The sequence below is a fragment of the Xiphophorus maculatus genome, chromosome 12 (genome assembly GCF_002775205.1).
Source record: "Xiphophorus maculatus strain JP 163 A chromosome 12, X_maculatus-5.0-male, whole genome shotgun sequence".
Lineage (NCBI taxonomy): Eukaryota > Metazoa > Chordata > Actinopteri > Cyprinodontiformes > Poeciliidae > Xiphophorus > Xiphophorus maculatus.
The window spans coordinates 24,156,597-24,180,561 of NC_036454.1; the positions used below are offsets into that span (position 1 = coordinate 24,156,597).

Here is a 23,965-nt window from a genome sequence, read left to right on the forward strand (position 1 = left end):
ATGTACGACTAAACTATGTTTGAGAAGGCAACCCTATCGCTTCCTGCTACTAGAAAGTTTTCATTTTGGAGCAATACCGCCCCCTACAGGATTATGCTAGCACTAACGTTACTTCTTTCTACGTACATCGTTGCATGCTGCATGTTCAAACACATGCCATTTTGCATCAAAAAACTTAACTCTTAAAATGGTTGCTTTTATACTTCTTCAGGTTAACACTGTAATACATTCCAAAAGTTGTTATGGTTTCAGATAAGGTCTTAAATGGAAAGCCGTACAACAAGCAACTCTCTGTGAAATAAACAGTAGTGCAAAAACTATTAGCTAGCGTTACATTCAAAGTAATCAAAACACATTCACTAAAAAATAAAGCAAATGAAACCAAAACAATGCTAATACTGAATCCTGGAGTTTTCTTTTATTTTTTTTTCCCTGCAGGATGAAGCACACATTGAGATGACTCAGACACTTTGGCCCACAGAAGTTTAGCTTGTAGACTAATTTATACATTTAGTTATTTATCGTCTTTTAATAAAGTTTTCTCTGAGTTCTCACATTCCTTTACATCAGTAAAGCACTTTGATTCGGTTGTCGTCAACTTAATCTGACTGACCAAGCAAACGGTGAATGACCTGTGCTTGTATAGCGCTCTATCAAATCCAGGACATTTACAGGACAAACTCCTACCGCCATTGATGAGGAGAACCTTAATCAAAGAAGAAGCTAAGATGTCCATTAGAACTCCAGAGAAGCTGCAGAGATACATGGCTTGGCTGAAAGAATTTGTCAATACGTCACAGTAGGTAGCACTGTTGCCATGCAGCAAGAAGGTCCTGGGTTCGATTCCCGGCCAGGGGTCTTTCTGCATGGAGTTTGCATGTTCTCCCTGTGCATGCGTGGGTTCTCTCCGGGTACTCCGGCTTCCTCCCACAGTCCAAAAACATGACTGTTATGTTAATTGGTCTCTCTAAATTCTCCTAAAGTGTGTGTGCATGGTTGTTTGTCCTGCCTGTCTCTGTGTTGCCTGGCGGATGTACCCCTCCTCACCCCACTAGGGACAAGGGGGAACAGAAAATGAATGGACCATCCATCAGTTATACATACAGTATACATTATAAACGTACTCAAGAAATGTTATGGTCAAATGAGACAAAACTTCTATAAGTGTGTCGAAAACTAATACTCAAGTAATTGTTGAACCCTGACACTTTAATATAGAACAATGAACACTCTTGTACAAAGAGCCCTCATCCTCATTTTTACCTGGCCTGCCTTTAACCTCCATGTTTTTGTCTTGCCATCCCCATTCATAGACCTCGAACTCTCACTCTCACTGACACGTGGTGCATAATCTTTCAAATCCACACACAGCCGCATAAAAGGCAGTCATAACAGTTTTGAATAATTGATTGTTAGTGAAATTGCTTGGCTCTAGAGTTTCCAGCTCATCATTGTTCCTGCCTCGGGTCGATGGGTGGTGAGGAAAAAGTAAACTTCTCAGGCAAGTTACCCATCATGTGCCAAGCCATCAGCGCACATGCAAAACGACATATACCTGGACCTGCACCCACACCCTTCATCCCCAAAGTGGTGCATGAGCTTGAATAGGGTTTCCCCTCTTGTGATGTAGAAGGTACAGCAGCAGTGAGGAAGTATTAAACCCTGCAGCTCTGTTTGTTTTGCAGTTCACATCACCTCCTGATGTTGCCTTTTCTAGAAGACGCAGGACCATGAGAGGAAGATGCCTGTAGACACCCTGATCACCTCAGAGAACGACAGTAAGATATTGACCATGTTCACATTACTGGATAGGCATTGCTGCTCTGCTTTTCTAATATAGTACAACTCAGGATTTATTGGGTTTGTCATAAAATAGCTTAGATTTTTGTTATACAAGCAGGGTAAGATGCTTCACCCACTTTAGTATTATCTATAACATTTTGTGTGCAGGTAAGAAACTTTAGGCTTGGTCTCTACCAGTCCTTATATGTCCTGTGTCAAAAATTAAAAGGGCTCTTCTTATGACTTTGTTTCAATATTGACATTCTCTTGCCTGTCTCCCATAAAAGTCAGATGGTGGACATGGCCAATTGCTGATTGACCATGTCTTGGAAGGTTTGCAGTTGTGCCATACTCCTTCTATTTTTAATTGGTGGAGATAACAGTACTGAAAGCTTGGGATGTTGTTTTATAATGCAGTCCTGCTTTAAACTTTCTTACAACCTTCTTGGTCTTTGCTGACTCTTGTTCACTAATATTCTCTAACCAAGGGCATCACAAAAAGCCTTACTGGATCTTGAATACTGAGATAGAGATACTGAATATGAGATATGAGATATTGAATGTTTGGAGTCCACAGTTTTCAGATCTTTATTTGTAAACAATTTTGAAAACAAAGTATGATTTTTCTTTCACTTCACAGATATGCTCTACTTACTGTTGGCCTTTTACCCAAAGACCCAGTGAAGTACATTGAATTTTGTGGCTGTAGCCGGACAAAAAATACTTTTACAAGCCATTTTACATTGTTTCCTCCTAACTAACCCCATTTTCCTTTTTTTGGAGATGGTCCCTGCTCTCCTATGCTCGTAGGCTTAGCCTCCCCCTCTCTACTTCACCAGGCTATTGTTTGACTCCTTTGTGCCCCTCGGCTGCACCTGACCGTAATGACCCATGTGCTGCCCACTCCGGTTACACTAAGGACACACATCAAAAGACCAACTACATAAATATCTGTTCGGTCTGTCAGTGGTCCTCTTTGTTTTCCTCTTTATCCCTATTTACAACAGTACAATAGTCCCATGTACACAATAAGGTTTGGCTCAGCCAGTCAATGGAGTCAGTGTGGCATCCACAATATAAAAAATTGACTGGATTTAATAAAGCTAATGCGAGGGGTTGGTTATAAAGCACTGACATCATATGACTACAGTTATGTGCATGATTTCTATTAATCAGTCAGAATGCATTACTGCATGTATGTTCTGGAGATTTCTGCTATATCTTTAGCTAAATTTTACTATTGCACTTTTTGAAATATTTGTGCTTTTGTGCAAATTTCAGGCCCATTGAAATACACTGAAATTCAAAAATATTCCACAAAATTCAGCTAAAATCTTCTACTTTTTCACAGCTTACTGCTTCTGCCTACTTCATCGTAGAAACTCCATTCAACTTTTAAACAAGTCACAGGACTTTAAACTACCTTCCAATGTCTCGGCTTTTTGATATCTCCTATGATTTTTCCACAATTTAAGTTTTATGCAGATTTTTGATTGTTTTCAGGTTTACAATGTGATCCTACGGTGTAATTCGCTAACTGCTGTCATTTGTTACACTCTATTAACTGACGAGTTTTTAACTTTTCATACTTGTTGACAAACAAAGTTATGCTGTTCATACATATTTAACTGCACAGAAACAATTTATGCATCAAGACGAAGCCACATATGTCTACTTTAAGGAACTATGACTATCATAGCTGCAGGTCTTTGGGGTTTTTGTCAAACTCTTCTGGAGCACAGACATGTCACACTGTCTGTTTCTTCAATGTGTTTTTCTCTTGTGCTCTGTTTACATCTGTGTGTCAACATTCTGCTTGTCTACCTTTCTGCAGATGCCTTTTGTTTTTACTGGCTTTACTGTCTGCAAAGGCATTCTGAAAACTTCAATCAATTTAAGCAATCCATATATCAAAATGTTCTGCTTCTGCTGAATTATGCTACGTCTTCTGCTACATTTTTCTATTGAACTTTTTCAAATATTTCCGGTTACATACAAGATTCTGTTTCTGCTGAAACATCTTTTGCTGAATTTGACTATTTAGCAAAAATATGTTTGGCTTTTTTCTGTTTTTTTCCTACTTCTTATGCTTCATTCTACTTTTTCTAGCATATTCTGCAGAAATCATTCTGCAGATTTGAATTCTCACAGCTGTTTCGCTTGGAACAGCAATTTTTCTAGTATAAGTTTTAAGATGCAGTTGAAGTCCCTTAGCTATATGAGTTACAGTTATAAGTATTTAGGGCAGTTTAAGAGAGTTTAGTCCAGCAATATCCTTTGCAGTCCAGAATTTCCTTAAAACCATATTTAGTTGTGATTGATGGATATGAAATTATTATTTTTAACTTAGATTTTATTGAAACACAAAAAAACTCAATGAGATTAAAAATCTATTTTTCAAGCATGTGACTGACAACACATTTGTACAAAAAAAACGTGACAAGTTGCAATAATCAGAGAATACATAATCAGTATTTTTTATTGAAATTAATAAGGACTAAAGATTTACAGCCTGATGTTTCCTTCCTGATCAAAAGGTGTTTGTGTTTTGATCATTTTCATTTCCCTCCCTAAGACCCGTCTAACAGCGTCTCCCATGTTCCTGTTTGGTCCTGCACCTCCAACACTCTCTCTTGCCTTTTTTTCCGAAATTCCACACAGACTTTAGGTACTGACAGCAAGAGAACATGCTGGGATTAAAGCCTGTTAACACCTGACTCTTTCTGGTTGATATGAAGAAAGATGGTTGAAAAATAACCTTGGAGATTAAAACATTCTATGGCTTTAAAATGTATGTTAAGTAACAAAACATAACACTTCTGCTTGCAAAACATGTCTGTCCATAGTTAATCTGTATAATGTTTTAGTTTTTCCGACATACTAACTTATATGCCTGCAGATTCAATATGTTGATAGTAGAATACATTTGATCAGTTGTCCTAATTTTAGTCTGGAATTGTTTTTCTCCCACAGCTGATATTGAATTGGATTTTACAGGTGAGTCAATACGTAAAATCTCAGTCATGAATAAAAATATTTCACACTATTTACTTCTGGGAACTATTTTATTGTAAAAAATAAAATAATTGGGACATTAAGCAGAACTTGAGATCCAGAGATTGTGTTTTGACCAGATTTTATCTCACCAAATCATCCTACTGTGGAAATAAAAACACTAAACCAGGTGAATCTGGTTTAGCAGATGGACAGCTGCTAAACTGTCCATCTGTTTAGCAGCTGGTGGACAGATGGCAAGGAAAAATAAAATCACCTCCCTCACCCCTCTCATTTCTCACCAGGTGATGAAGATTTTCAAGAAAATCATGAGAGGCAAAAACACAAAGGGAAGAGAAGAAATGGTGAAAGACCAAAAAACAAGAGGGAAAATCAGAGAAGACAAAGATCATCCAAGTCAGTGCAAGGAATAAGAGAGGAATCTCAATCCACGACAGAGAGAAGAGAGAGGCGTAGGAGGCGAAGAGGAAAAGCTGAACATGAAACAAGCGGACATGAGGGGAATGAAGGTGAGCGGGATCAAACCAGGGTCAAGACAACAAAATCAAAGAAGAACATAAAAAATGAGAAAACCAGAAAGCTGGAGGGGAAGGAGGATGGAGAAGCTCAGGAAAGAAGTGAAAAGGGAAAACTGAAACCTGTGTGTGCCAAAAATGAGGAGAAAATAGAAAGTGGAGATCAACTTAAGGAAAAAGAAAAAGCACTTGGAGTGAAGAAGAAGAAAAAGCGCAAAAAAGTTGTTGAAACGAGGTAATGCTTCATGTGATGTGATAGCTCCTGCTTCTAAACGAAAATGTCTCGTCACTCATTAACAGAACCTTCTGAAATGATTTAGTTCAGAGCCAGAGACGAGTGAGGAAGGTGAGGATGAGGAAGAGGTCAATAATGATGGAGAGGTGAGGCCTGAGTTACTGTCACCGGAGGAGTTGGAGAAGTTGAAGGAGGCAGTGGATGAGAAGAAGAAGCTGATCCAAAGTCTGAGGGGGAAGCCCTGGCCAATGAAACAGAAACTTGTCTCTTTACGGTACACTTTAATTTATTACTTAAAAAAACAAAAGACAAAATGACTTAAAAAAGTCACTTGCCAATACTTTATTTACTGACTTTTAGAGAGTCTCAGCTATTTGTGGAGAAATATGAGGGAGCTTTGGGGAAAGGGAAAGGCAGAAAGCTCTATGCATACAAGGTCATGATGACAAAGGCAAGTAGACACCAGTGTTCACTTATTCAGAAACAAAATCTCAAATTAATACTGTTTTTTTTTAAAAAACTTTTTTGTAATCACTGCATCATTAGAAGTGGAAGAAGTTTCAAAGAGACTTTGAGAACTTCAAAACAGCCTGCATTCCATGGGAGATGAAAATAAAAGAGATTGAAAGTAAGATTCAAACATTTGTTATGAGTAAGAAGACATATGACGTATGTTAAAATGTATTTGAATAGAACATTTTTTCAGACACATTTTGAGTATACATGATCTTCCTTCTAAAAAGGAGAAAATAGTACATGAAATAGTGTGTGGTGCATTTTTGACTGTTAAAAAGTTTATGAAATCATGTCTACCTTTCACAAATATGCTCTTATTCATGCTGATCTACCAGCCAATAAGATGAAAATAATGTTTGTTGTTGAAAGATGACAAAATGTGAAAAGCTTTTGTACTTAATGTGCCATTCAGGTCATTTTGGCTCCTCAGTTGCCTCATACTTCATCTTCTTACGGTGGATGTACGGCATCAACATGATCCTGTTTGGTTTGACCTTCGGCCTGGTTATGGTACCAGAGGTACTCCAGCTTTGAAACCTAAACTGGAGTTTCTTTTTGTTCATTGCTCTCTAGATATATTTCATGTTGATCATTCTCCTCTTTACTTTTTTTGAACAGGCATTAATGGGGAGGCCCTATGGCAGCATCCCGAGAAAGACTGTCCCCAGAGCTGAGGAAGCCGGTGCCATGGACTTTGCTGTCCTTTGGGACTTTGGGGTCAGTTAGGGATGTGACACACATTGATTACTTCCACCTAAAACAAGATGTTTAATTTGCTTTTTTAATCTTTTTCAATGTCACTCATAGGGTTACGCTCAGTATTCGGTCCTCTTCTATGGTTACTATAACAACCAGCGCGCTATTGGCTGGTTCAAGTTTCGTATGCCTCTGTCGTACTTCCTAGTCGGTGTGGGCACAGTGGCCTACAGCTATATGGTTGTCATACGGACGTAAGTTTTCTGCGCAGGTGTTGAATGACAGTATGTCTTCATTATATGAGGCTGCATAGAGAATGCATTCTTCCTGACTGAAGGATGGCGCGTAATGCAAACGAGTCAGGGGTTGGAGATGACAACAGCTTCAATTTCAGCTGGAAAATGTTCACAAGCTGGGATTACCTGATAGGAAACCCTGAGACAGCAGACAACAAGTTTGCCTCCATCACCACCAGTTTTAAGGTCAGGCCTGCTCTCTGTCTAATTTCCAGTGGAGCAATGAATGAAACAACACAGCAGAGTTAGTCGGTTGTGCTGCCTGACATCTGCAGGAAGCAATCTTGGAGGAGCAAGAGAGCCGAAAGGACGACAACATCCATCTGACTCGTTTCCTGCGCGTGCTGGCCAATTTCCTGGTGTTGTGCTGCTTGGCAGGAAGTGGATACCTCATTTACTTTGTGGTGCGTCGGTCTCAGAAGTTTGCCCTGGATGGTCTGGAGAATCATACCTGGTGGGAAAGAAATGAGGTGAAAAGGGAACAAATAACGAGTGAAATGATTATTACAGTAGAATATTTTAGAAGTAACATTTTTAGATATATAAAGAAATTTGATTCATTAATTTTATTTTTTAAATGTATTTGCTATGTCTTCTTTAATCTATCATTTTGCAGGAAAATTATGTTAGAAAAATTTGGCTCAGGCTAAGTTTAAAAAAAACCCAAAAAACATTTCTTTATTGTTTTTTTATTTATAAGTGTGAGCTCACTGCTGAATATCTGATCGAATTCTGTAGTTGATCCCATATTAATAAGAGAGATCTAAAACAAGGAAAATCAAACAGCAAGAGGATTTTAATGTTATGCATAAACTTTATATTTGTTCATCCACTGAAGAGTTGGATAGCTGCAACAATATTGGCCTATTTTATTTGCTTTACGGGTATTGTAAAAGCAACTTACACTACAATTTGAACACAGTGTTATCCAAAGAGTAAGTGGTACAATTACAGACAGTGACGTCACTAAACACAGACTAATGGATAGTGAAGAATTCGATGGAAAGGTGTGAGAAGATTTTCTCAGGGGCTGTCTTTGGGCCTCTCAGGTGAATATGGTCATGTCGTTACTGGGGATGTTCTGCCCCATGCTGTTTGACGTCATCAGCGCTCTGGAGAACTACCACCCCCGTGTCGCCCTGCAGTGGCAGCTGGGTCGCATCTTTGCCCTTTTCCTAGGGAACCTCTACACCTTCATCATCGCACTGATGGACGCGATCAACCTTAAAGTGAGGGACCGTGAGTCTGATTCTATGAAATTGTTTTTCTTATGACATGATTCATCACAGAATGTCTTTCACAGAGGAAAGAGGAGAAAGTAGTAAAGTATAACATTACAATGTGGGAAGCAAGTCTTTATAATGGCACAGGACCAGAAAACAGCACTGGTCCACCTGTCACCATCCACCCTGCTGATGTGCCGAGAGGGCCCTGCTGGGAGACGATGGTGGGGCAGGTCAGACTGCATGTGTGTGTTTGAGCTATTATGCAAGTCTGATATGATTGCTGCTCCAGCTTGTTATTATATTAAGTGGACAGGCTTTGTCTAATGATGTTAGAACAAATGAAAAGCAAATCAGAAAGCAAGAATTTTAATAATACTTTTAACAGATTAATCTTCCAAAAAATATTCATTTAATTCAAACATTTGTTCTGATTTTGAGTTACAGTAAATACATCAGTGGAGAACCACTTTTGATGCACTTATTTAACAGTTATTTCTCATGGTTTACATTAATTTAACAGTAAATATTATGCACATTTGCAAACCATATTAAAGGTTGTTGCTCTCCAGTAATAGCTTTTTACATTTTGTCACATATGTGGACCTTTTGGCTACTTTTCAGGATACCAAGTTTAGAGTGTACAATACTAAAGGATTTGACATATTTTAAGTTCATTTTTATATAACTAAAAAATTGTGGTTCTAATGTTTCGAGATATGAAAAAGCTAATGTGGTATGGATTTCTTTTACATTGTATTGCATTTAAGAAATGATGCTTACCTCCTGACTGCTGAAACAAACATCTGGATATTTAACTTTTTAGTTAACCCTCATTTTAGATAAGCATTATTATTATATGCTTTACATTTGTTTGTGTCATAATGCAGGAGTTTGTTCGCCTGATTATATCTGACACAATGACGACTTACATTACGCTGCTGATTGGAGATTTCCTAAGAGCTGTGCTTGTTCGTTTTCTGAACCATTGCTGGTGTTGGGACCTGGAGGCTGGATTTGTGAGTCGACTTTTTCATAAAATATACTTACATTTTATTCCAAGTATATAAGGTACCATAAGGTGTGTTGTTTCTGATTCTTCTAAAAGCCTTCGTACTCTGAGTTTGATGTCAGTGGAAATGTCCTGGGGCTTATCTTCAACCAAGGAATGATATGGTGAGAAGAAAACATCAGTTTATTTGTCAGCACCGACTTCATGGCTTTACATGAGGCCAGTTGGACTAGTACTGTGAGAAACGTATGGAAGAACGATAAACAACACTAAAAATGACTGGGTCTTCCCTTCCCCTGCAGGATGGGTGCCTTCTATGCCCCCTGCCTGCCGGCTCTGAACCTCCTGCGACTCCATGTGTCCATGTACCTGCAGTGCTGGGCTGTGATGTGTTGCAATGTTCCACAGGAACGGGTCTTTAAAGCCTCGGGCTCCAACAACTTCTACATGGCCATGTTGCTGGTCATCCTCTTCCTGTCCACTCTACCGGCCATTTACACCATTGTAACCATCCCCCCATCATTTGACTGCGGACCTTTCAGGTACTGATGTAAGATCAAGGGGTTTCTTCTGAAATTCCCCATGTTTCTTTCTCAGTTGCCATCATGTCTTCACAGTGGCAAGAACAGGATGTTTGATGTGATCCAAGAGACGCTGGAGTCCGACTTCCCGGCCTGGTTTAGTAAAGTGTTCAGCTATGCATCTAACCCTGGGCTGGTGCTGCCCTTTATATTGCTCATGGTGTGAGTCACCATCAGAGTGCATGAATTTAGTGTTTATACAGTACAGATCAGAAATGTAAATACAATCATCACGGATATGAATGTAATATTAATTTTTCAGCTTTTAATGATTAATTTGAATTATTTTTTCTTGAAGTTTCTCTTGAACTTCAGAGGTTCAAAATTATCCATACAATCTCAAAAACACATATACATGCTGTAAAAAAAGCATTTTCTCATTCTGTTTTTTTTTTTTTTTTGCACTGAAATGTTTGAGATCAGAAGCAAAAACAGGAATTGCTGTAGACAGGCTTTTCCTTGCAACTGTAAATTCAGTTTTAAAAATGCTTTGAAGTATTTTACTGGGACATGTTTGGGTGCTTCAGCATTGATGATCTACTGCTGTTTTATTTTTCAGACTGGCCATTTATTACTTACAGTCCACATCCAAAAGCTACAGAGAAGCAAACGTGGAACTGAAGAATAAACTACAGATGGTAACCCAGAGATTAGATAATTTTGTTCTCCTCACATCATATGGTTCAGATTTCATTTTGAATGCATAGAAATTAAGTTTAGTCAAGTAAAGAAACTGAATTAGGTCATTTTATTCACCAAAGATGTGATTTAATCTTACAATATTAATGTTTGTTTCACCGGATTTTTTTTTTCTATCAACACTGAAGCTTGCAAAGAATGGAAAAAAATTGGACATTGTATTCCTGCAATGGCGTTGTAACAGTATTGAGTGCAATAGAATGATCACACCAGCAGATGGCAGCAGAGTGAAAACTCAAACTGCATCAATCCCAGAGCTATACTATGCTGTAGCTTCACGTGTATCACACATGTACTGCATACAATAGTAGAATGTGCAGCTAAAACATTTATGGTCTGAATTAACTGAGCGCTATTTTCCAAGCAAAATGAAGAAAACAAGAAAAAGAATAAACAAGCTGCACTGAAAGCTCAGATGGATCTGGAGGAGGCCAGAAAATCAGCGTGTCAGACTGCGGAGCTTCAGAGGAACAACAATGCTTTAGTTCAAAGACGAGAGGGTGAGAACGCCAAATCAACATGACAAGATAGACAAAAATGCCATGACGGAATACTTTAAACAGGAAAATAAAAACTGACTTTGTGCACTTTAGAAATGCACAGAAAGTGGTTTTGGAGCTGGATTCAGTAGCAGTAAAAAAATCATTCAATGTGTAAACTCGCAACTTAATTCCTATATCTTAATGTATTATCAGTTTGTAGTAACTTAACCTTCGGTTTGAATGCAGGTTCAGAGAAATGTGTGGTTCAGATCTTATGAGGCGGGGTTATGTGGAGTTACACTCAGCAGTCAGTGTTTTAACTGGAGTTTTAACCATTTCAGTTCGGAGACGTAAGGAGGCCTCAACAATGCCATTGTTTGATGGCTTTAAGGATGGAGTACTTGTTATTCAAATTCAAAACACACTTTATTGATTCCAAAGGGAAATTAAATGAAGCGATATTCAGAAATATGAACCAACCCCTAAATTTAATTATTAATCCGAAATGATACAACAGAAAACCAGCAAGTGAAAATAAATCTCTAGTGGGTTGCACTTAGCTAACAATTTAATAACTCTCCACATCTGGTAACAGCAGAATAATGGCGTATGTTAAATTTAGTTTGGGATGACACTGTTTCCTACTCTTCCATTAGCATGACCCTGCAAAAACCTAAAAGCTGTTTAAATAATATACACATTTTTATTTTTTCTCTGCAGATGATGAAGAAATCTACAACAAAAATCAGAGGATGTATCATGTGCGCAACCCTTCTCCGTCTGTTGGTGACAGAGAACCACACTTCCCAGTGAGAGGCCCTGCTCCCAGAAATGGCCATAATGGCAACCATGGGAACCCAAGATACCTTCCTGGTTTCCATCAGCAAAGTGAGCCCAGGATGTACAGGGTGCCGAGTCTGGAGAGACACTGAGGGAACAAAGACAGAAGCTGTAGCCAAGTAACTTATTTACCTGGGAACTGGAAAAAGAAAACACTTAAATGGAGGCAGTTAGTGTGATAATCTGTTTTAGAATTAGTTTCTGTTGAAAACTGACCAATAATCGAAAATTTCTGAATGACAAAAATTCAGAAATGTCCTTGCAGTTGACTGCAAGGACATTTTATCTTCTTTAAACATTTTACCTCAGTACTTGCACTGTCTCCTAATATTTCATTCCTTGACAACAGTAGATTTCAGTGGATTTCTATCTATCTATCTATCTATCTATCTATCTATCTATCTATCTATCTATCTATCTATCTATCTATCTATCTATCTATCTATCTATCTATCTATCTATCTATCTATCTATCTATCTATCTATCTATCTGTCTATCTGTCTGTCTGTCTGTCTGTCTGTCTGTCTGTCTGTCTGTCTGTCTGTCTGTCTGTCTGTCTGTCTGTCTGTCTGTCTGTCTGTCTGTCTGTCTGTCTGTCTGTCTGTCTGTCTGTCTGTCTGTCTGTCTGTCTGTCTGTCTGTCTGTCTGTCTGTCTGTCTGTCTGTCTGTCTGTCTGTCTGTCTGTCTGTTTGTTTGTTTAGTGTTGCTTAGCATTGCCATTACCATTGCTATTCCTAACTGTTACCCTAGGCCGATGCCGATGTATTAGAAAATTAATTAGACACGGAGGCCACTTAACCCAGACAGGGTTGGTGAGTAATAGATCCCTTACTCAACTCTGGGCTGATTTACGCACTGAAATCTGCCTTTTTTTGGGTGGTGGATGTTAGGAGGAAGGTCCATGTGGGCTGTAGACTGTGTGCATCGGCATTGGGAAAATAATAATTTCTAATATTCACTTATGGACATAAATCAAGAATAATAAAACTTGTCCGGTTGTTTCCAACTAACCGCCTAATCTTAGCCTGACCTCATCAGTTAGACAGTTTACAGCCATTGAGACAGAAGATAAAATGAGCTGATTCTGGCTTTTTACGTGTTATTAAGGTGCTGCATATCCCTCGTTCACTGTAGATCAAATACCACATAGTAAAATAATTGTAAGACATCGTAGAGTAAGGGACCAGTAATAAAGAAAAAAGAAACAGCACATTTTTTACTTTTTTTTTGTAAAAGGCCTGGAAAATTGCAGTAAATGTCCTGCTAAATACCTTAAGGTCTTTTATTGTAGCAAAATATGTATAAATTCTCATGGTCTGAATACTTTTGCAACAAAGACAATCTGTAAATCTTCCACCCAGACCTGATAGGGCACTGTTATTTGAGCTTTAGTTGCATACAGTTTTGAACTTAAGCTGAGTTTTGAAATAAAAGCTGTGTGTTGGGAGGTTTCCCACTGAGGAAAAAGTGCTGAGTCTCTATCAGGTAAGATGACCGTTAATATGAAATCCTCCTACTGCATTGCTCAGGATAAATCCATTGCAAGTAAGCATTAATTATTGACACTGTTTTTATCTGCGATCCGCTGACTGACAGTCTGCCGCTCATCAGGAAAAAGGAGCCACAGACTGTCAGTCACATCCTTTAATGAAGTTGGAAGAGACATATTAATGGTATTAATTAGCATTGTTTGTGTGCTGGAGACAAGTCTTAATGTTACAGGAGAAGAAAAGGAGGAACCACTGTTAATCGCAGTGACATCAACCCTCAGATGGCCCCTGTATCACCCTCCTACTGGGGTTAAGTTTTGGCTCCCTCCCAGTCTCAGTTCAGACTGGTACAATGCGTCAGGAAACTTAGCCTTGACAGATTGCACATTACCGGATGTCTTGGTTTCCTCTGTAAGGTGATGACCATCTACAGCTTAGCGCTGCAACAAAGAGAGGAGGGGTTGTGCAAACACTGATTTTACAGATTAGATGCTGTCCTTCTTTGTGTGTGAGAGGTTAGATCAGCACGAGCGAGTAAATGAGTCTCAACACCAAATGCATATACTCTAAGGAAAGAATGAGAAAGGCTGACACAGACGAGTGCTTGAGGCTTGTAGGAGGCGGAAAACAATATGGAGGGAGGTGGATTAGTCTCAATTCCAAAGCATCATCTTTTCTTTCAGATGCAAGCCATCAACTCATTGCTTCTGTTTGTTAGCTGTATAGCAGCCAGCAGCTCCTGTTTCCTCCTGCATTTTTAAATAGGTAGTGTGTGTTTAAAACAAAAAAATGTCCTGCTCTAGCTTGCATTTTCTAAAAGGTCAGCTCTGATGAACAGTATGAAAGCATACAGGTAAGCAGTGCGTTGTACTGTTCAGAGATGCTCTCTGTCTAATCTGTCTAAGCTTGAGGTTTTTTGCAAGAAAAGAGGTCAAATATTTCAGTCTCTGGGTGTGCAAAACTGCTAGAGCCCATGTTTCATTTTCCTCCCACCTCATAACTACCAACTGCTTTGTTTTGGTCTGTCACGTAAAAAGCGTGAAGGTTTTGATTGTAAAGTAAAAGGCTCTTGGAGTGTGAACACATCAGTCGATTCTCTTGTGTGATTATAGGACATTGTTTCTGCTTTGCCAATACAAAAATACGTCTATGAGCACAGTAATGGAGTAGATTTGGAAAACCAAAAACTCAACCTCCAGTTTGTGGCCTAAAAGGCTAATTGATAGCAAATTTGGCAGAGTTAAATCAACAATGTGCCGAGTCATTTGGTCCTTCTCAGAATTGGTATTAATTTAACTCTTTCAGCGTTATTTCAACAAGCGACTGGATAATTTTAACTTTTGAAATAGTCAAAACTACTCAGTCTCTTCTTGAAATAACCCTGAAAGAGTTAAATTAATACCAATTCTGAGATGGAGAAAATACACTCGACACAGTGTTGAGTTGACTATGAAAAATTTCCCTTATAGAGCTGATTATGAATGAAGTCACAGTCTGACTGGAGTAAAACGTCCCCTGTTTGTTCAGCTGGCACCTTTTTCAAGTATTCTGACTATTTGTTTCCCCTCTTGATCAGGATTACCTCATGTTTCATCCAACTTTCATGCATTTTGCCCTATTTTTCTACAAGGTGTTGTCTTTCTGGGTTTTAAGTAAATAACGGCAAGCATGAGTGCTTGATGTCAGAGCAGCTTTAATATGAGGACATTATCTATATTTCTACCAGGTGAAGGGTACTAATAGGCTGAAGTTTGAACATTTTTCCTGTTGAGATCAGTAAACGTTACGGATTAGTGATTGTATATCCTCCCCTGTGTCTGTGCTATAGTATCCATTGACGTTTTGATTGAAAGGTCCATTGTCTGACAGACTGTGTTTCCTCCTCTGGCTCCCTTTTGTCATCCAATGGGCTTGGAGCCTCTAACGGTTACCAAGGATCCCTGAATTGAAACGGCTCTAACTCTAGCACACCCGTTCCTGCTGATGTGTGCAGTTGTGCAAAGTGGCATGTTGACCCTGCAAGCTCCCTCATAAATGGACAGGATGCAAGTTTGGATGTAAGGGTTGACAGGAGGAGAAGAAGAAGCAAAGAACTCAAAAACAGCTCAGGAAAAATGCCTCCAAAGAGGAGAAACAATGACATAGTTGATGTTGAAAATGGTGAGATTTTTGTTCTAATCTGCTGTTCTTTAGAGACCCTTATATTTACTGATAGTACTACATTATAAAAGCGTATCTCTTATTGTAACTTGTGTTGGATTATTTTTGGTCTCTTTTTTTTTTTTCCAGTTGGGATGGATGTGGATGCTGAGCCTGACAGCGACAGTGAAGGTGAGTGATTCAAGATCATTTCTACTGAGGTGAAGAGACAAGAATGGCAATATCAGTCTAATCTGCTTTAAAACAGAAAACATACAGTTACTAAAAATAACTATACTTCTTCATTCGCATGTTTTTGTCTATTTGATAGTCATAGTTGTTGGTGCCAACAATGGTCCAGCCGGTAATTTTAGTGAAAAGGATTTTTTCTCAATTTTTGATTTTTAAGAATATGCAACAGTAATAAAAGCCAAATGCATTTAAGGTACCTACATATTTTTCTGCAACTCTACTAATATTTTATTGATAGGGAATGACTCTAAACTGCTACAGCATTGCACATCTCATGTACTAACAATAAACTGTTTTGGTTTTTTTTCACAGAAGAGGCGAGGAGGAAAAGTCGAAACAGGAGAGCTAAGTTGCAACGTAAAGCCAAGCATGTCAGTGAAGATGAGGATGAGGAGGATGAGGATGAGGACGAGGCACCCCGACGACGAGGACGAAGGAAACTAACCAAGACAGATGATGATGATGATGATGAGGACGAGACCCCTCAAAGACGAGGACGGAGGAAGACACCCAAACCCCAGGACAGCAACCAAGACGATGATGGAGAGAAACGAAAGGCAGCAGCAAGAAAAGGAACAAGAGCCTCCAGGAAGAAGGTTTCTAAGGAGCAGAGCGATGAAGAAAGCGAGGAAGACAAGGGGAGAGGAAAGAAATCTGGGAGAGCTGTGTCCAAAAAGGAGAAAGAGGAGCAGAATAATGACAAGAAGGGAAACAAGAAAGGAAAAGATGAGGAGAATAAGGACAAGAAAAAGAAGAATAAAAAGACAAGCAGGTGCAAATGTCTTTTCTCTGCATGATTTAGGCTGCTTTCTGCATGCAGTCTTATTCATAGTCCTCAAACAAAGCATGAAGGTTACTGAAGTACATTACAGAAACATTAAGTAAGTGACACCTTCAGCAAAATGAATCCTCTAAATATATTCCTTATCTATGCAGCAAATATGTTTAACATCAGTTAGAGGACCATGATAGTAGCTGCAAGAACAAGGCAGTTTCTGCTTCCCAGAATAAAAAAGAAGGTGTTTGCCTGCTCGCTCTTGACTGACCTATAGTTTCAAGCTGCTACTCATTAAATTTTGCACACACACAAAAAAAATCCCCATCTCAAGACAACTTTCAGAAAGTTGTTTTTGTGGCTGTTGAAACTTAGCTTCTCCAATGTGGTGGAAATTTTGGACTAATCTTTCTGAATTCTGCAGAGTTCACCACCAAGAGACATCTATGTTCTTTTCAGCAGCTCCTCCTCCTCTTCTTCATCCTCCGACCCGGACGAAGAATCATTGTCAGAGGGAGAGATTGCAGCCCTGAAGGAACAGGTGGAGGAAAAGAAGAAGCTGATTGCTACGTTAAGGAACAAACCCTGGCGCATGAAGAAGAGGCTCTTGCTGCTCAAGTAAAGAGAAAAGCTCAACCAGTTGACTGAAATCCCATTTCCGTTTTCTGGGTTGTAGAGCATGAGTGAGACGGAGAGGTCTGGGTTTGTTTTCATGCAGAGATCAGCGAGGACAGGTTTGCCCAAAAGAAGCGTGACAGAAGAGAAGCTATGACTTTTTCATGAGCTTGTTTAATGCATGTTGTTGTTGTTGACTCAATTCACGGACTTCAAAACATCATTAATCAGTAAAACACCCCAGACTCGTCCGAACACCTTGTTTACTCTGACTTTTACAATTAGCAGTGGAGTGTTTTTTTCTTTTCTTTTTTACCTTAATGGAGGACATAATTTTATTCATAAATATATATTTTTTCCATGTTTGTACAAACAGGGAGGCCCAGGATTTTGTTGAAAAGTTTGAAGGTGCTCTAGGAAAAGGGAAAGGCAGGAGACTGTATGCTTTCAAAGTCATGATGACAAAGGTAAAACAGTTAGCATATTGTAAGCATAACAGATTATCTTTGTGGAAAATGAAGTTAAACTGTGTAAAACGTTTCTCCCCTAGAAACTAATCAAATTTAATCGGGATTTTGAGAACTTCAAAACGGCCTGTATACCCTGGGAGAGGAAGATAAAGGAAGTAGAAAGTTAGTACCAAAGATCTAGTTTCTCTAAAGGTCCTCCACTGCTGTCTTTCTGAGCCAGATTTTCTCTTTGCACAACCACAGGTCACTTTGGATCTTCAGTCGCATCATACTTCCTGTTTTTGAGGTGGATGTATGGTTTAAATCTGGTCCTTTTTGGGTTCATGTTTGGCCTGGTAGTGATCCCTGAGGTGGGACTTTCTCCTCACAGTCCTTGTTAGCAAGTGTGAGTTTCACTATAAATCCTCTCAGCTGTCTTGTGTTTTCCTTTGCGTTTAGGTTCTTATGGGTCTACCATATGGTTCAATTCCCAGGAAAACTGTCCCCAGAGATGAACAGGACACAGCTATGGACTTCTCTGTCCTCTTTGACTTTGGGGTGAGCATGTTTGCTCCATTCCTACATATCTAAGGCAAAACAAGTTGCTGAGCTAACAAAAGAAAGAAAAAAACTGCCTTCCAACTTTGAAATTTGATTAACAAATTACTTCTAAAGTCTTATAGAAGACCTACCAGTCTTCAGACCTACAAACCTACCAGTTTGTAGGTCTTCTATAAGCATCAGGTCATGATAACGAAGGCTGGTTCTACCCCTGTGGAGATTATTGTATTAAGAAGGATTCTTCATAAAATGAGGAACACTATAATTTTAGTTTAAACATCCTCATCATGAGACTGTAATACAAAAATAGTGCCTTCAGTAAGGAGCTTCAAAGAGCCAATGTAACATGGACCGCTACAGGAGATCCTTCCTGCGCCTACAACAGCTCTTTGAAGGAAGCTGTATAAAGTGCAAACTGATCAGACAGGAGTAATCACACTAGCAGTGATTCAAAAGTATTTTTATTGGTGGTTGAGCCTAATTTCTGTTTTTATCTCCTTGTGCAATAGAATTGTGTATTTTTGCTTTTGAGTTTATGTTCGTGTCTTCAACAGGGTTACTGCAAATATTCCGTTTTATTCTACGGATTCTACAACAACGAACGAAGCATCGGGCTTCTGCAGTTCAAACTCCCTCTGTCGTACCTCCTCACGAGTGTCGGCGTTTTCGGATACAGCTTGTTGGTTGTCATCAGAACGTATGCAAAAGATCAACATGCAGGACGACCATTGTTAGGAGTGCAGATGAAGGGGATGGCTTACGGCTGCTATTTTCTCAGGATGGCTCGTAACGCGAACGAAGGAGGAGACGGGGGAGATGAGGGAGAATTCATCTTCAGCTGGAAAATGTTCACCAGCTGGGACTATCTGATAGGAAACCCTGAGACTGCGGACAACAAGTACGCCTCCATTACTACCAGCTTCAAGGTTAGCAGCTATGTCTGTTTGTGTGCTTAGGTCTGTATAATTTTCAGAATGATATCTTCATATTAAGCGTTGGAACATGAAAAATCATCAAGACCTTAAATTTGGATTACCAAATTAAGAGATTTCAACATGCCAAAGTGTCTAGATGTGTAGTTCAACATGATGTTTTAGGTAGGAGACAGGTTACTGTATATTTGACGCCACTTATCTGTTTTGTAGGAATCTATTGTAGACGAACAGGAGAACCAGAAAGATGAGAACATCCACCTCCGACGTTTCCTCAGGATTTTTGCAAACCTCCTAATCCTCTGCAGCCTTGGTGGCAGCGGGTATCTCATCTACTATGTGGTGAAACGGTCTCAAGATTTTGCTAAGATGGACCCCAAAACACTCACATGGTTTGAAAACAATGAGGCAAGTCTGTTCCAAAGATGGAACGCGAGAGTAGCAAAGGAGATCAGTAATTAACCTCTCTCCTCCGGTGTATCAGGTGGAGTTTGTGATGTCACTGCTGGGGCTTGTGTGTCCTCCTCTATTTGAAACCATTGCAGAGTTGGAGGACTACCATCCTCGTATTGCACTGAAATGGCAACTGGGACGCATCTTCGCCCTCTTCCTTGGAAATCTTTACACATTTCTCTTTGCTCTCTTTGATGAGGTTAATGAAAAGGTATGTCATACAAAAGACACCAGAATTCATATAGAATGATTTTTCCACTAATCATTATAAATTCACTACAACAGAAAAATAAAACACTTCTGCAATGTGTGCAAATATTTTCAAACTAGATTTTTAGATGAAGTTTTTCTGTATTTAACTGAAATACTTAGTAATTTGGCGTGGATAGTATGTTCAGCTTGATGTGGAGTTCTAGTTTTTCATCACAACTTTGTGTTGGTATATTACATACAATCCCCCCAAAAATACGTGGACACACATTACAGCGTTTCTTTAGCTATACAGTGGTGCCACTCTGACCTTTGACATGGTGTCTTTAAAGAATTACATATGTGTCACATTAAATAAGCAAAATGCTACAGTACATATTGAAAAATGAAATTGGAGGACAGTTTTAAATGTAGAATAGCAACTTTCTAACCAGTTTAATTAGTGTTAGCATTTTCCCATTAACAAAAATTAAACCTTTAAAACGTCAGTTTTGTTTACATAATGCTATCACACACATGAAGTTTGTTTTAGAAATCACATTAAGCTTGCAAAAGAAAAAAAAAGTTCAGCAAGCTATTTAATTCAATACACCACATGAATTTGCACTGTGTGAACTAAGCTACTAAAAATTGTTTGTTTTGGTTGCATTTTTAGCTGGAAACTGAAAAATCCATCAAGAACGCCACTGAATGGACTTTACATCAATACTACGCCAACTACAGCTCGTTCTACAACACCACAAGTGTGCCTCCTCCGAATGTGGCCCCCGCTGATGTCATCCGGGGCCCCTGCTGGGAGACTGGAGTTGGAAGAGTCAGCACTGACGTTATGCATTGTTCAATATTGATTTGAAGGCACGGACAAATGCCCGTGCTTTCTCATAAGTATGACTTACTGTGGATCTGATTATATTTGTTACTCTTTGCTTTTGCCTTTTTTCCTTCTGCAGGAATTTGTGAAGCTAATTGTCTCAGATGTGCAGGTTACCTTTTTGACTATTCTGGTCGGTGACTTTCTACGTGCTTTCATTGTCCGCTTTCTCAATTACTGCTGGTGCTGGGACCTGGAGGCCGGATTTGTGAGTATTCATATGTGTCGCTACGTCAACATGCCTTTTCATTTTAGCTTGTTTAGCTAACCAAAAAGGAAGTTTGTTTACATTTGTTCCTGCATACTCATCTCCATTTGCATTCTTTCCATGCAGGAGTCAGTACAACTTTCCTCAGTTAAATAGTTGTGATTGTAAAACACAGTAAACATGGCAAAGTTTGCATTAGCTTAAAGTGAACCTGATCTACAAAGTGAGGTCTGGCAAGACAGGCGATCCTAAGCTTTAGGGGTAACATGAGATTGAAATGAGATCTTAATTACAGAGAGGGAGATGAATGGAGGGAGACAGAGACCATGTAACAAAGGAGCAGCAAATACAAAGTGTATTGACCTGCTGTTTTTTAATTTAGGTCGATGTATTAATCTTGCTGTTGTGTTCATTCTAGCCTTCATATGGAGAGTTTGACATCAGCGGAAATGTCCTAGGGCTTGTATTTAATCAAGGAATGATATGGTAAATTCAATTAATCAATATATTAGGATGAGATCAATTTGTTTATATTTGGGAGTGCATACTTCCTTGGACTTCCTTGCTGTTTATACTGTTGCCTGTCAAAACCCCCACGATGTTAAATATTTATTCTGAACTTGCCTTATTTAAATTACTAATTAGTTTGGTGTAAGCTGATAAACTCTTATTAAAATAATGTGTCTACATTTGCTGTCATCCACAGGATGGGCGCATTTTATGCTCCTGGTCTAGTGGGCATGAACGTCCTGCGCCTCTTGACCTCTATGTATTTTCAGTCCTGGGCAGTGATGGCTTGCAATGTTCCTCATGAGCGAGTCTTCAAAGCCTCACGGTCCAACAACTTCTACATGGGCCTGTTGCTGCTGGTGCTGTTTCTTAGTCTGCTTCCTGTTGTGTACTCCATGATGACTCTGTCGCCATCCTTTGACTGTGGACCTTTCAGGTAAGTAGATGTGTAGGGCAGCGGATAGAAATTAAATACAAGTTACATCTGTGATTATAGTTTTGCGAGTTACTAGCAGTCTGTTAAGGAAACAGTTTCGGTTATTTGCACTTTCCTGACAGTTTATTAGATACCTCTGTTTGATTTTTCACTCAAATAGTGAATCAGCCAACAGCTAGCTAAAGTTTAAAAAGAGCGTCAAAAAGAAGGGAAAGTGTGATTTAAGTAAGAAGCAGTTCCTTGTTCTACGCTTTGCCACGCTTCAGCCTTTGGGAGCAGCAAATCTGAATTTTGAGTAAATCAGGAAGCAATGATAGTAATTTACAGTAATCCTAAACTTTCCCACTTAGGTAATATTTTTTATTTTTTTGCTTACTTAACTGAGGCATTGATCTAAAGAGCAGTTAAACCATTGTACCCTATTTCATGTCTTTCTCCAGTGGCCAAGAGAAGATGTATGATGTGGTAATAGACACTATAAAGGCTATGCCAGCTTTTATTGGGAACATTTTTACATATGTCAGCAACCCTGGGCTCATCATGCCTGCAATCCTTCTAATGATGTAAGTAAACTTTGAATATAAATGGAATGCTGTTTTCTGTCTCTCAAATACATATAACTTGGGATACTTTAATTTTGCACATATGATCTGACACTGATGAACTGAAAAAATACAGACTTAGGGAAACCAATACAATTTAAAAAATTACCTCTGTGCCTATTATTGTGATTACAGTGTAATTATCTATAACTTTAGGCTAGCATGTTATTTGCAACAATCTTTAGTTTAAAAACTTTTACTGCTTCACAGACTGGCCATCTACTATTTGAACACAGTGTCAAAAGCATATCAACAAGCAAATACTGACCTGAAAAAGAAGATGCAGATGGTGAGTATTAGTGGGCTCTTGTTTACTTTTTTCCTAACGTGTTTTGTGTTTTGTCCTGCCATCAGCATTGTTGTCTGCTAAACTGGTTAAAATTTCAGGCTCGAGATGATGAGAAGAATCGCAGGAACAACAAGGACAGCACCAATCAAATGATGAAAGACTTGGAAGACCTACTGCCGAACAAATCTCTTGCGCCGACTCCCGTTGAGGAGGAGAAACCGCTTGGTACACTGAACTTTTTAATGTGCATGCGTATTGCATATATTCGGATGTATTTACCTTGTTCTTGTATTATTTGTCTTTCCAGATATTGTAATTGATAAGACTAGAACAAAGCCAGGCACAGCAGGGAAAGGAGTATTAGTGCAAAAGGAGGATTCACTGGCTGCCCAGAACCCCAGGCGCCCCGTGACCCGGGCCCCTGGGCCAAGAGGGGGCCCCCCTGGAAACATGAGGTCGCCTCAGCCTGAGCCTGGAAGAGGCAGAGGTCAGGGTGCGGCTCAAAGAAGATGAACAACAAAAGAAAATTTAAATGGCTCACCACAAATAACAACCAATGGTAACATCACTTTCACGGTCACCAGAGGGAACTGTTGTGTCATTTGAGTGATATACTTTTTTATTAAATACAAACTTTTGTACATTTGTAAATTGTAGAAGTATTGGTATGCAATAAAAATAAAATATAACAATTCATCATACTGACTTAGATATTGTTAGTGGGCTGTTACTACCAGGTAGATTTCAAAAATGCAATGGAAACATGATCTGCTGAACTATACCAAAGCAATGAATGAAACAAATGATAGAAAAATAAATGCAAAGAGTGGATGGATTCTGCCCTCCTCGTCAACTTAATGTTGTTATCGTTTGTCTAGTTCTTGATAAACGTGTTACTATCTGCTGTATTTTGTCCTGTTTCTTATCCCTGTTTCTGATCTGTTTCACCATTTGGTTTGCTTTGTCACTTGTCATTGTCCCAAATGTCTTCGGTTACTCTTATCTTGTTTCCTGCTCATCAGTAACCTGCATCCTTTCACCTGATGAGTCTCGTTAGCATACATGACTCTCAAAGGTTTATACACATCTCTGTTAAAATCCCAAGTTACTGTGATAAAAAAAATTAAGGCTGCGATAAATTATTTCAAAGTTTTTCCACATTTAATGTAGCGATTATTTTACAATTCAACAGAAAAACAAACACATGCTGCAATACCTTGGTTATGTAACTCTGCAATATTAAATTAATATTTGGCTGAAGCACCACTTTATTGAATCTC

At 39.0% G+C, this 23,965-nt stretch overlaps 2 protein-coding genes across 3 annotated transcripts; both read left to right on the plus strand.

Annotated features, from left to right (window-relative positions):
• The first annotated feature begins 1,696 nt into the window (after positions 1–1,696).
• Positions 1,697–12,276, plus strand: LOC102221744 (transmembrane channel-like protein 1). The gene is made up of 20 exons (XM_014470747.2): positions 1,697–1,778; positions 4,756–4,779; positions 5,082–5,547; positions 5,633–5,821; positions 5,908–5,998; positions 6,094–6,175; positions 6,476–6,582; positions 6,682–6,780; positions 6,871–7,013; positions 7,097–7,241; positions 7,331–7,525; positions 8,105–8,284; positions 8,359–8,511; positions 9,169–9,297; positions 9,387–9,454; positions 9,593–9,832; positions 9,908–10,033; positions 10,431–10,509; positions 10,935–11,070; positions 11,773–12,276. Exons 1-20 carry the CDS (start codon positions 1,742–1,744, stop codon positions 11,982–11,984), a joined length of 2,901 nt encoding a protein of 966 aa, XP_014326233.1. The 5' UTR covers positions 1,697–1,741; the 3' UTR covers positions 11,985–12,276.
• A 2,518-nt stretch (positions 12,277–14,794) lies between these two features.
• LOC102222012 (transmembrane channel-like protein 2-B) lies at positions 14,795–23,593 on the plus strand. Of its 2 annotated transcripts, none has more exons than XM_014470739.2 (20): positions 14,795–15,543; positions 15,673–15,714; positions 16,087–16,546; positions 17,009–17,167; positions 17,541–17,631; positions 17,715–17,796; positions 17,878–17,984; positions 18,073–18,171; positions 18,729–18,871; positions 18,953–19,100; positions 19,320–19,514; positions 19,591–19,770; positions 20,425–20,583; positions 20,720–20,848; positions 21,267–21,334; positions 21,555–21,794; positions 22,235–22,357; positions 22,607–22,685; positions 22,784–22,910; positions 22,993–23,593. In XM_014470739.2, exons 1-20 carry the CDS (start codon positions 15,498–15,500, stop codon positions 23,196–23,198), a joined length of 2,883 nt encoding a protein of 960 aa, XP_014326225.1. In that variant the 5' UTR covers positions 14,795–15,497; the 3' UTR covers positions 23,199–23,593. The 2 variants fall into 2 exon arrangements, with proteins under 2 accessions (XP_014326225.1, XP_023199016.1); XM_023343248.1 differs by having other exon boundaries at positions 17,012–17,167.
• Positions 23,594–23,965: the final 372 nt, after the last annotated feature.

Excerpts from the sequence above, each read along its gene's own strand:
- LOC102222012 (XM_014470739.2), top strand. The coding sequence starts at position 15,498 with ATGCCTCCAAAGAGGAGAAACAATGACATAGTTGATGTTGAAAATG. Across the intron at positions 17,985-18,072 it reads GCCTGGTAGTGATCCCTGAG|GTTCTTATGGGTCTACCATA; the intron begins GTGGGACTTTCT and ends CTTTGCGTTTAG. Across the intron at positions 19,101-19,319 it reads CCATTACTACCAGCTTCAAG|GAATCTATTGTAGACGAACA; the intron begins GTTAGCAGCTAT and ends TCTGTTTTGTAG.
- LOC102221744 (XM_014470747.2), top strand. The coding sequence starts at position 1,742 with ATGCCTGTAGACACCCTGATCACCTCAGAGAACGACA. Across the intron at positions 7,014-7,096 it reads TATATGGTTGTCATACGGAC|GATGGCGCGTAATGCAAACG; the intron begins GTAAGTTTTCTG and ends TCCTGACTGAAG. Across the intron at positions 10,034-10,430 it reads CCCTTTATATTGCTCATGGT|ACTGGCCATTTATTACTTAC; the intron begins GTGAGTCACCAT and ends TTTATTTTTCAG.